General features: G+C 44.1%; 1 protein-coding gene across 1 annotated transcript in view; it reads left to right on the top strand.

Annotated features, from left to right (window-relative positions):
- PLXDC2 (plexin domain containing 2) overlaps positions 1-12,085 on the top strand; it is a 456,016-nt gene that overhangs the window by 293,224 nt on the left and 150,707 nt on the right. Inside the window, exon 5 of the mRNA XM_083189312.1 lies at positions 7,867-7,989. Within this exon, the coding sequence (XP_083045438.1) occupies positions 7,867-7,989 (123 nt within the window). The remainder of the gene's footprint in view (positions 1-7,866; positions 7,990-12,085) is intronic.

The raw sequence follows: 12,085 nt of genomic DNA, 5'->3' as shown, positions 1-12,085 counted from the left end.
AGCCGTCCTCCGGCGGCTTCCAGCGTCCTCTTGCTCCTGAGCCGGGGGACTTCCTTCCTCGCCCTCCCGGCGGCGTCTGACGTCAGGGGACGGGGCCGGGTACGGCGCATCGATCGCTGATTGGCTCGCCACAACCGTCTGCCATTGGCTCCCGACTCGGGAGCCCTGATTGGCTCCCGAATGGTGGGAGATTCAAACCGCTACGAGCGGCGCTTTGGATTGGCGGCCGCAGCGGCGAAAGATTTAAAGCACCGCTCCGTTCGACGCCGCTTCCATCCCAGCTGCACCTGTACTGTGGGTGCGGGGATCATACAGCTGATCCCCACGCCCGGCATCCCTCCATTAACCCTGCGCATCCTGTACCCGGCGTATAAGATGACCCTCCCACTTGGAGGCATGTTTTTCAGGGAAAAAAGTCTTCTTATATGCCAGCAAATACGGTAGTTACATTCTAGTGTAGCAAATAGATGAAAGAATGTCTACATATCTCAGTAAATAGGCAGCTACCAAACATTAAAGTCATTCAGCTTAGTTTAGTTGATCACTTTAACACCCCTTTTATACCAAAACACCGGGTCGCACCTGGGTTTTTGGACCCAGCTTCAACCGGGGTGCGTACGGGCGTTTGTTACCTTCTACACTGGCGCAACCCCCCAACCGGTGCAGGCGGTTCCTGACCCGCTGCTTGGAGATGCCATCATTTCCAAGCGCTGATCGCCGCCGCCGGGCCCCGGACCACTGCATTGGGTCGGATGACCCGGCATACCTGTTTACACTGCCCTCTACCCAGGTTTTAGCCATGTTCTACCCAGGTCAGGACCTGGGTAGAAGTCCCGTGTAAAGGGACACAATGTGACCCATTTACACCGAGTCTGACCCGCCGATGACCCGGGTTTTTGCAGCAGTGTAAAAAGGGTATAAGAAACAAAACTGGACCCTGAGCCTGAGCATAATGTATAATCTCTATTAAAAGGGACATGTGTATGTGTCTATATGCCCTAAATAATAACAAAAATAAATAATAATAATGACACTCAGTGGGGCAGATGTATGGGATACGGTCACTAGGACGACTCAATGACAGTCAACAAACTTTTGGTCCACCACTAAAAGTAGACATTTGAAATAGGTCGACTTGGCAAGGTCGACTGTTAAAAGGTCGACATGAGTTTTTTTTTTAGCTGACTATGTTAACATTGGGACAAAAAATGTGAAAAACTCATATCAATTTTTTTTTACTGTCGACCTTCCCAATGCTTGTGTCGACTTTCCAACCCTGCCGACCTTAGCCATGTCTACCTATTTCAAGTGTCGACCTAAGCCCGTTTGACCTTCAGTGGTTGACCCAGTGTATGTCGGGCTTCATTAAATTGACCCTATGATCCATACCCAGATGTACTAAGTCTTAAGTCGGTCATAATCTTATCTGAGGTATTACATGCAGCCTTGCCTATGATACCTTGGCAACTGCCCGCCGTGCCTTCGCCGGGCTCCCCGGCACCTGGACCACATACCATACATCATATGCAGTCCTTTAGCATATGATGTATGGTATGCGACCCCAGCAAGTGCTGCCGGATCCGATAAATCTTTCACGCAGAAGTGGCGATCACCGGATTCGATCTGATCAGCGCAGGACTGTGCATCGGATCGGATCGGAATCGGAGGTTAGGCCTGGTGTGTCTGAATCGGGTCAAAAGGGCCCAAAGCGTGTAAGTGTATGGCCATAATTAGATAGAGCAGAGAGAGATAAACCCCTAACCAGTCAACTGTCCTAACTGTCATGTTACAGGCTGTGTTTGAAAAATAATAGGTGCTGATTGGTTGGTACTTTATCTCTTATGACATTATCATTCTCCAATGCTTAGCACATCTTCCCTAATATATATATATATATATATAAGGGGCCAACTAAGAATGAATATGAAGATATATTTGTTTAAGTTATACAATTGTCCTCAATCTAAAACAGAATGTTGGCCATATATGTATTTCTGTGCGAGTAGTACAATGACATGCTGCGGATGAAACCTGGCCTAACAGCAGCAATGGTCCTGCTGCATGTAATGTGCCGAGTGTAAATTGCTGCAAAATGCGTTGGTGTGTGACTGAGCTGATCACAAGGCTGTATGGTCCTGAAGCCATTGATCGCTACACATCAGAAAAGCAATACTAACATACATGATACAAACACAAGCCTGAGGCCAAACCATTACAGCTGGGTGTCTCATCCTGTATTATTCCGGGCCCCTATGGACAAGCTTTTATGTTGATAACAACAGATGAAAGGGGCCTTGGTGTTATACGATATGAAGGGCTGACCGGATTTGTTTTGTGAAGCACAGGGAAAACCCAGCGCCATATTTGTTTGTATGAGGTGATGTTTATATCTTCTGTTTGCCTTAGAGGAGAATTCTGACATGCAGTAAGGGTACGTGTGTATGAGAATTCTGACATGCAGTAAGGTTACGTGTGTATGAGAATTCGGACATGCAGTAAGGGTACGTGTGTATGTGAGAATTCTGACATGCAGTAAGGGTACGTGTGTGTGTGTGTGTGTGTGTGAGAATTCTGGCATGCAGTAAGGGTACGTGTGTGTGTGAGAATTCTGACATGCAGTAAGGGTACGTGTGTGTGTGAGAATTCTGACATGCAGTAAGGGTACGTGTGTGTATGAGAATTCTGACATGCAGTAAGGGTACGTGTGTGTATGAGAATTCTGACATGCAGTAAGGGTACGTGTGTGTGTGAGAATTCTGACATGCAGTAAGGGTACGTGTGTGTGTGAGAATTCTGACATGCAGTAAGGGTACGTGTGTGTATGAGAATTCTGACATGCAGTAAGGGTACGTGTGTATGAGAATTCTGACATGCAGTAATGGTACGTGTGTGTGTGAGAATTCTGACATGGGGGTTCTTGTGTGTGTGAGATTTCTGACATGGGGTACAATAATTATTAAAGTGATCAATGCTTCTTCAACAACTAAGGGGGAATTCATTTATGGGCAATTGGGGTAAACTGCTAGTGCCTATGTGTTTAAAAACTGGAACCCTTCACCTGGCTGATTCGCAACCCTCTTTGCTTAAATGTACTCGCTACCTTATGAGGTAGAGAGAGGTCCTGCCGCAAAGTGCTGAGGTAGTCATGCTATTTCCGTTGGCTGAATCCATTCTTCCACAGTTGAATTCCCCCCCCTAAGGTTCTACAACATATATGATATAAGCTACTAAAATAAATAGTTTATTTACAAAAAACATCCAATATTTACTTACAAAATGGTACACATGAAAGGGTTTCAAACAATAGAAAATGCATGTATTTGCAAATCATATAAAAAGGATCAGTTACAACAGACACTGATAGGTGGGGCCCGGCATAGCAAGGAAACCGGAACAGCTCTCAAAATCGGTTAGATCTCAAAAGACTGGCTCAAAGAACAAAGTTCCAATACATTTTCAAACCTACACAAGGCCACTATTGGGATGTCATCTCTGACTCCCCAGTGACTGAGTAGTTTATGATCTGATCTGAATTCATAGTTACATAGTTACATAGTAGGTGAGGCTGAATAAAGACTTGCGTCTATCTAGTTCAACCTATGTTTATAGTAGCTTATCCCTTGTTGTATAGTATGTTATGGTATTTTAAAGACAGATTTTGTTACTTATTCGTACCCATGGATGTTTTTAACCAATAAATGTTTGTCCAACCATATTTTAAACATATTTATAGTGTCTGCCGACACCACTTCTCCAGGAAGAGAGTTCCAAAGTTTGACTGCTCTGACTGTAAAGAAATTTTTTCTTATAGATGAACAAAATCTTTTTTCTTCTAATCTAAACTCGTGCCCTCGCGTCCTAGATTCCTTTCTAGTAGAAAAAAGGGTGTTTGACAGTTCCTTATAATGGCCCCTAATATATTTATACATGTTGAGCATATCCCCCCTTAAATGTCTTTTCTCTAGTGTAAATAGTCCCAAATTGTTTAATCTTTCCTTATAGTTTAAATTCTCCATTCCCCTAATAAGCTTTGTTGCTCTTCTTTGGATTTTTTCTAATTCTATGATGTCCTTTTTATAGTGTGGGGCCCAGAACTGCACTGCGTATTCGAGGTGCGGTCTAACCAATGATTTGTACAGAGGCATAATTACTTTTGAGTCCCCAGTTTCCATGCCCCTTTTAATACATGCGAGAATTTTGTTGGCCTTTTTTGTTACTATATTACATTGAGCACTACACCCCAGTTTGTTGTCTATTTGGACTCCTAGATCCTTTTCGAGTACTGATTTACCCAATTCATCCCCACTTAGGTTATAACTAGCACACTGGTTATGTCTCCCAAGGTGCATGACCTTGCATTTGTTCACATTGAACCTCATCTTCCACTTTTTTGCCCACTCATCAAGATCATTTTGAAGCGTGGTGACATCTTCTGATGATTTAATAACTCTGCTCAGTTTTGTATCGTCCGCAAAGATGGATACATTGCTGAGTAACCCCATCCCAATATCGTTAATAAAAATGTTAAATAAAATGGGTCCAAGAAACGAACCCTGTGGCACTCCACTTAGTACTGGTATCATATTAGATACGGCACCGTTCACGACCACTCTTTGTTCTTTATTACACAGCCAGTTCCCTACCCATCTACAGATATTTGCCCCTAATCCCATGTCCTCCATTTTATTTATAAACCTCTTGTGTGGTACTGTGTCGAAGGCTTTAGCAAAATCTAGGAAAATCACATCTACAGCGTTTCCATTATCAAGGTTTTTGCTAACCTCTTCATAGAAACCAAGTAGATTAGTTTGGCATGAACGATTTTTCACGAACCCATGTTGGTTATTACTGAGTAAACTATGAAGGTCTAAATATTCCTGGATACCATCTCTTAAAAATCCTTCAAATAGTTTACCCAATATTGATGTTAACTAACAGGTCTGTAATTAGCGGGATCCTCTTTTTTTCCTTTTTTGAATAATGGCACTACCTCTGCTATTCTTTAGTCTTTTGGTACCTTTCCTGATGATAGTGAATTATCAAAGATATAATGTAGAGGGGAAGCTAATTCCTCCCTTAATTCCATTAGTACCCTAGGATGAATCCCATCTGGCCCAGGTGATTTATTTGTTTTGATTTTTGCTGAGCCTCAATATTATTTCCTTAGTAGAGAATTCAATATTGAGGTCCGACTTGTTCATCCCATTTGTGGTATGTGTGCGTTCCACAGTCTGCTCTCCCTTAGTAAACACTATGTAACTATGTAAGAGCAGGGGGAGCATGAAAGTAGCAAACAGGACACACAAAGTGTACCCTTGCGGGCTCACTCCACTTCCCTCAATACCTGGTTACTAAAGGCAACCGCTGGTTGTATGGATAATGAAATTGGTCTTCCATTGAATTTGCCATTGCAGGCCACATGGTATGTTCCATTGGGTACGTGGTCCAAACTACATTCACAGCCTGGGAACTAGCTGTTACCGTAAATTGACCCCTTGGCTTCTGTATACTGTGACGTGGTATTGTGTAAGCCTATGGGTCTATTGGTTACAACCATAATAACATCCCATCCAGCCAGTCTTGTAGGTAAAACATTATTCATTTGAGGAAAACTGATATTACAAAGCAATTATTATTTTTATTATAAATTATTATTTTAGAACCAAACGGAATATTGAAACACGCCACAAACTGGCAGTTAATTAGCAGAAATCCATTTCAAGTGTACAAACTATATATTAGTTTTCATTATATTGTGAATCGAATTGATGCAGCTATTTAACTACACTGAGGGCTAAAAATGAAGAGCTCCAGCCATTTATCATGTCCTTTCATCCTAATTTAAACAAAATAGGAAGGGTGCCTTAGCCTCTGTTATAAATCCTGGTTCAATATTTTATTTCAATTACTTTATACCGCATGCAGCCTAACCCATGCATTTTAAAATTACATTAGACGTTATTGTTCTCTGCCCTGCACTAATTTATTAATCGTTATCTTCAAGATACTTTTAATCAGCGTTTTCTTGAAATTAAGTAATGGCTGGAATTAATACAGCACATATCAGATTGAAGCAGTGTAGAACAAAGGAGAATTTAAAGGTTACATTAAAAATATGCAAGCAAGATACTTGTAGCCTAAATGAGCTTACAGTATGTGTATTTACTCTTCACAAAGATAATAGCAATTTTATTGAATTTTTATGTACTCCGTCCAACGCAAAGGGGAATTGCATACAGATTTGCAGATACCTGTGTGTTGAGCATGAGCGTAGCAAGAAATTGGCACCTACACATACAGACACAAGTTGCACGCATGGGGACATCAGTTTGGATGGATTGATGCACTTGTTAACGGACCGTTTTTTCTGAGAAGTGCACTTTGATTGGCTGATGACCAAGCAGATGCACTGAACTGTTCCATGTAGTGGAAATGTCATGGGATTGTCATGTGCACAGCATGCCAACTGCCCAATTCAGGACAAACTTTTAAATCCAGTATAGAGTCCACATACAATACTGAGGCCTGTTCATTGTGAGGGAGTGGCCAAGGCCATGTGGGAGTGTACAGTGCCTACACCATCAGCCCCACGGCCAAATGTAACAGCCTCAGAGTCGCGGTGCAGGATGCCGACAAAATTCAGTGTTTTTTTTAAAGGGACAATCACTTACAAGGCATGGTTTTGCTTTGTAATTGATTGCCCCTTTAACCTCTGCGTTCAGACGACATCCTGAACAGCCGGCAATGTCTATTAAATTATATAAAAAAATAGAAAAATTGCATAATTTTGCTAGAAAACCAGAAATATAATAATCCATGTGATTTATGGCCATCTGCCCCTTTGTTAACGTTGCGACAGGAAAAACAGTGGGCGGGACAGCGTCCCGCATACAGTATCGGCACATGGATTTACAGCGTACATGGGCAGAATAACTCATTAGGATAAGGAAGTTAGCTGGCTCCTTACTCAGGATCAGGTCCTGTATGATGGTCTCACAGCTTGACGATGGGCCTGATTCAGTCCTGTTCGCTGGACTGCGTATATTCGCCGCCCAGCCGAACGCCCGTCCCCTGACTCGTGAATCCCCACATTTACATGCAGGGAATTGTGCACGCTTACACATCCTCGCGCACGCACCGAATGGGCAAGAAAAATCGCCAACCATCGAATGTTGTCTTTTATTTCTGACGGATATGGCCAAAAAGGGGGTGGGTGCTGACATCATGTGACATCAGCATCATGTGTCATGTGACGTCATCCGCCTGCCGCAGTCATTTGACGTCAGTTGCCTGCTCTGAGCAGGCATCAACCCGCCTGTGTTTGCAGGGGAACGACCATTGTTTTCATGGGGGTGCCCATATAATGCTGGGCCTTGCCCTGCTCCGCCCCTTCCCTCTCCTGCCCTTGCGAACGCCTCGGAGAGTCTGATACTCGCCAAAAGTGTTCTCACAAGAAGTCTACACATCTATATTCGCAAATGCGCATGAGCAGACCCCACCATCGAAAACAGGGCCGAAATTCATCCCCGACCAAGAAAACCTGAATCAGGCTCTATGTGCAATCGCATAACGGGAAATACAGAAAGCCGAGTACATTGAAAAACAGTAAATGACAATAAGCAATACGGTGAAACATATGTTTTTGGATGTTATTTTCTATAGAACAGATGTGATTTCCTTCGCTTTGCCATTATCAAACCTCTGTTTGCATTCAGCAAAACACATATAAAGTGTATTTAATTGGCACATTGTAGCAAGATAAATAAGCTCTTACACAGAACGCACAAAGCCTGTGTTAGCATTTCCAATTCCCTCTCGCTAAACTGGTAACAAGCTAACTGCTGTGAAATCCCTGTCTTTCCTCAGGTTTTATATATACAGGAGAAGTCGTGCATCGGATGCTCACAGCAACGCAATATATCGCTCCCCTGATGGCCAATTTTGATCCAAGCGTCTCCAGAAATTCCACCGTCAGATACTTTGATAATGGTACGTGGCAACTGCGGCTGGTTATGAAACTGACAACATTGAGGCATTTCTATCTTACCTTTGATAATATCTGCATCTCCATTGATCTCTTTATGAAGACGATATTTATATAAGTAATTTGCATAAAACCAAAGCAACATACTGGGTACTTGTTTCCTAGCACGGCACCCACGATATTCAGTCGTATGGCATTGTATTCAATTTAAAATTGTATACCATTGTATATGGCATACAATGACATACAATGCAATGCGATGCGATTTTAAATTGTATAAGCACCCTAATGGGTTTTTTCAATGTTAAATGGTCCACCTATACGATTTTTAATTGTATAAGCACCTTAATAGGTGCTTACAATGTTAAATGCACCCCCACGCCACCATCAACACCAACCCGAAGCGTTGCGAGCGCAGCGAGCCCGCGAGGGGCGGCGGTACGCATCCTCCAACCATTTCATACCCCCACTATCCACGTCGGCGTGGAGTTGATTTTATATAGTGTGGCAAGCGTAGTGAGTCCAAAGCGTGGTGAGTGCAGCGAGCCCTGCGAGGGGACGCGCATTACTTCACATGTATTCCGCATCCCCTCGCGGGGCTCGCCGCGCTTCGGGCTCACTGCGCTCGCCACACTATATAAAATAAACTCCACGCCGACGTGGATAGTGGGGGTATGAAAAGGTCGGAGGACGCGTACCGCCGCCCCTCGCGGGCTCGCTGCGCTCGCCACGCTTCGGGTTGGGGTTGATAGTACGGGTGGCGTGGGGGTGCTTTTAACATTGTAAGCACCTATTACGGAGCTTATACAATTATTTATCTTATAGGGGGCACATTTAACATTGAAAACACCCATTAGGATGCTTATACAATTTAAAATCTTATACCATTATATATGCCATACAATGGCATACAATTCAATGGTATACAATTGTATAACATTGGCTAACATCGCATCGCAAAGCATACCATCGTATGCCTTATGGAATGCGATGCGATGGGCTGTCTACTGTACTAGACACTTGTATTTATTGCCTAACTCAGGGGTGGGCAATATGCGGCCCTCCAGCTGTTGAGGAACTACACATCCCAGCATGCCTTGCTTTAGTTTTGCTGTTTCACCATGCTGCAACTGATGCAAGGCATGCTGGGATGTGTAGTTTCTCAACAGCTGGAGGGCTGCATATTGCCTACCCCTGGCCTAACTCAAACTAATTAGATGATAGCTAATTGATTCAGCAAAATTATTATCATCTTGAGTATTATTATTATCCTTTATTAGTAATAGCGTCAAAAGGGATCTGCCCAGTTATATAAACAAATAAGTGTAAAACAGTCACTGTCAGTTGAATGCAGTAGAGGACAAGTGCAGGCTACATAACCATAGTGACATTAGCAGATGACATTAAAATTACTATCAAGGTGGCAGAAAACCGCAGGATTTGGTGACATCCAGGGGCGTAACCAGGGGCGAATTTAGGGGTCAGGCCTCCCCTAGGCACAACATTTTTGTGCCCCCCCCCTCCCCTATTTTAATGTAATCATATATGTATATACATTGTTATTTATATATATTTCATACAAATTTAACTGTAGCCCACCTTAATATTTTATTAAGCACTCTGGGCTGCTCACTGTACGGAGGACCCGGTGGAAGGGAGGCACTTATTAGTACAGTGATTAGCACAGTGTCTCCGTCAGTCTCTCTCCGGCTCACACACTGTAGCCAATGGGCGGGAGCCAGCAGCAGTGAGCCTGAGCCATTTCTGGACGCGCAGGGGGACAGTCGGACCCAGCCACTAAGCAGTGATGTAATGTGCATGGCAGAGTGGGTGGGCAGTGGCGGGTGAAGAGCGGCGCTGCCGCCTACATATGATCATTCATGTCTGCGGCGGTGGCACTCGTCACTCGCCGCTGCCCATCCACTGTGCCATTTAACAGAATGTCAGCCAGCCTGCCGCCCTTAATTGGTGCCGCCCTGAGGCCGGTGCCTCACGGGCCTAGGCACAAATCCGGCCCTGGGCGTAACTAGATATCTGTAGGCCCCAGAGCAAAAGTTTTTAAGGGCCTCCTATTTAGCAACTGATGGCGTTAAATTTGTGTACCGTAAAACATTACTTAAATAGTAAAGATGGGCCCCCTTTAACTCTGGGCCCCATAGCAGCTGCACACCTTGCATCTATGGTAAATACGCCCTTGATGACATCAAAGATGGTTTACGTAGAAGAAGAAAAGGCACACGAGGGCAGAGGGCCCTGCTCGTGAGAGCTTAGATTCTAAAGGGGAGGGGCAGACAGATGGGGTGAAGTGTTCTTTAGTGTTCTTTTTTGCATAACGTTTATAGTAAACATTATTGAATTCTAAAACATAAGATTGTTGGTTTTTTAAATCATTCTCACTCATTGTGCCCCTCTCAATGGCCCTTATTCTGATCGGTGCGGATATTCCCGCATTCTTACGGAGCGGTCCGCACGCCACGGTGTTCTGCCGCGTGCGGCCATCGTCCGTAGAAACGCCCACGGGTCCTCCGCATTCGGACGGACTCACTCTTTAAGAACAGGGCGTGTTTACGGACGACATACAAACCATGCGTGTGCGGGAGAAACACTCCGATTCTGCACGGTATTACAGAGTATTACAGAGTATGCTCGGGAATACCGCATCCGAACGGGAGCCAAGCGGTGCTACCGCACGTAAGCGGAGTATTTACGCCAAACAACCCACTATTATGTATCTTCTGCAATACATCACATGACCCACTTATTCAATTACCTATCCTCATAAAAAACTTCTTATTTGGAATTGGAATCAATTAGATGCCAATATATCCTTACAAGCATGCCTAACACATGCATTGCACACATTAACCCTTACAGCAATTGAAGTGCAATGGTTTCTATTAAAGCACTGACAAGCGTCCTATTAGTGAGTAATGAGTAAAGGAGTCGATTCTATTGGGTTCAGGTGTTAATGCTTGTAGTCATTAGGCGTACGTTCGCCTACCGCATGAACGAGTGGTGTCCGCAAAGCAATAGTACACTTGTGGACACCGCACATTTCTTCCCTTTTTGATCGCGTGCATTCGGAGTGGTATCCGAATGTACGCCCCCCAACATAAGTGTACTCCCCCGTGTCCGCCCATGTTTCCGCCCCGTTTTGCCCACTTTGAAACTACGCCCATGTGTCATTCCGCATGACGCCCATAATACGCCCATATTTCCCGACTGATTGCGGGGAACAGTTTGGGACGGGATTTGGCCGAACTGGTACGGAGTCAAGGCCTGGCACATGCGTGTTGCGTTCTCCACGCATGCGCAGACGCCGTAAAGACGCCATCCGAAAGTATGCGGTAAAGTACGCGTCAATCAGAATAAGGGCCAATAGGAGATAGAAGGAAAATGATTTGGTGTCAGTGGGTTCTTGTCTTTATCCTAGAACCACATTGCTGTCTTCATATCTGTATGCCTATATATATGTACACAGAACATAAACTCTATATTAATCACTCAAGTGTGTCTACTCTTGGTTATACCAACTGGCTGGAACTTGTTTGAGATTAGGAGTAAGGGTTTATCAAATAAGAAATATTTCTGTAATTTTACATTTTACATTTTAAAGTTTAACAGTGCTCTCCAGAGGGTAGAAAGGCACTAGGTAGAAACCCTGCATGCAGGCCGTGGGGGCAATACTAGTAGTACAGAGGTCAACATTAGTCATTGAGCATTCAAATACCTTTGGGTCCAGATGCAGTCCCTAATACATTTCTTTGAATGGGGTGAATGAATAAGAGGGGGGTCAAGATATATTTTTGCCCTGGTTTCCCCATTTCCCATTTTTGTAATCTTCAAAAACTTCATTAAACCGCGATTATACGAAGTCCTGTAACTAAATGTTACTATCTTATTGAGACTAAGGGGGTATTCAATCTCCTGCCGCTATTCCCGATGGGGGAAATAGCGGCGGGCCCTATTCAATGCTGTCTTCCCCGACAGCATTGAACAGGGATCTTGGCAAAATGTGCCCGACTTTACAAGCAGATGGGCACGCTCTGCCGAGAACTGTTGGGAATTTTTGAGCTCCCGGCCGCAGCTCGACGATTTCAG

Source organism: Crinia signifera, chromosome 5, assembly GCF_055691185.1.
Source record: "Crinia signifera chromosome 5, ASM5569118v1, whole genome shotgun sequence".
NCBI lineage: Eukaryota > Metazoa > Chordata > Amphibia > Anura > Myobatrachidae > Crinia > Crinia signifera.
Note: the sequence above shows the minus strand (reverse complement) of the source record. Positions and strands in the feature narration are given on the sequence as shown.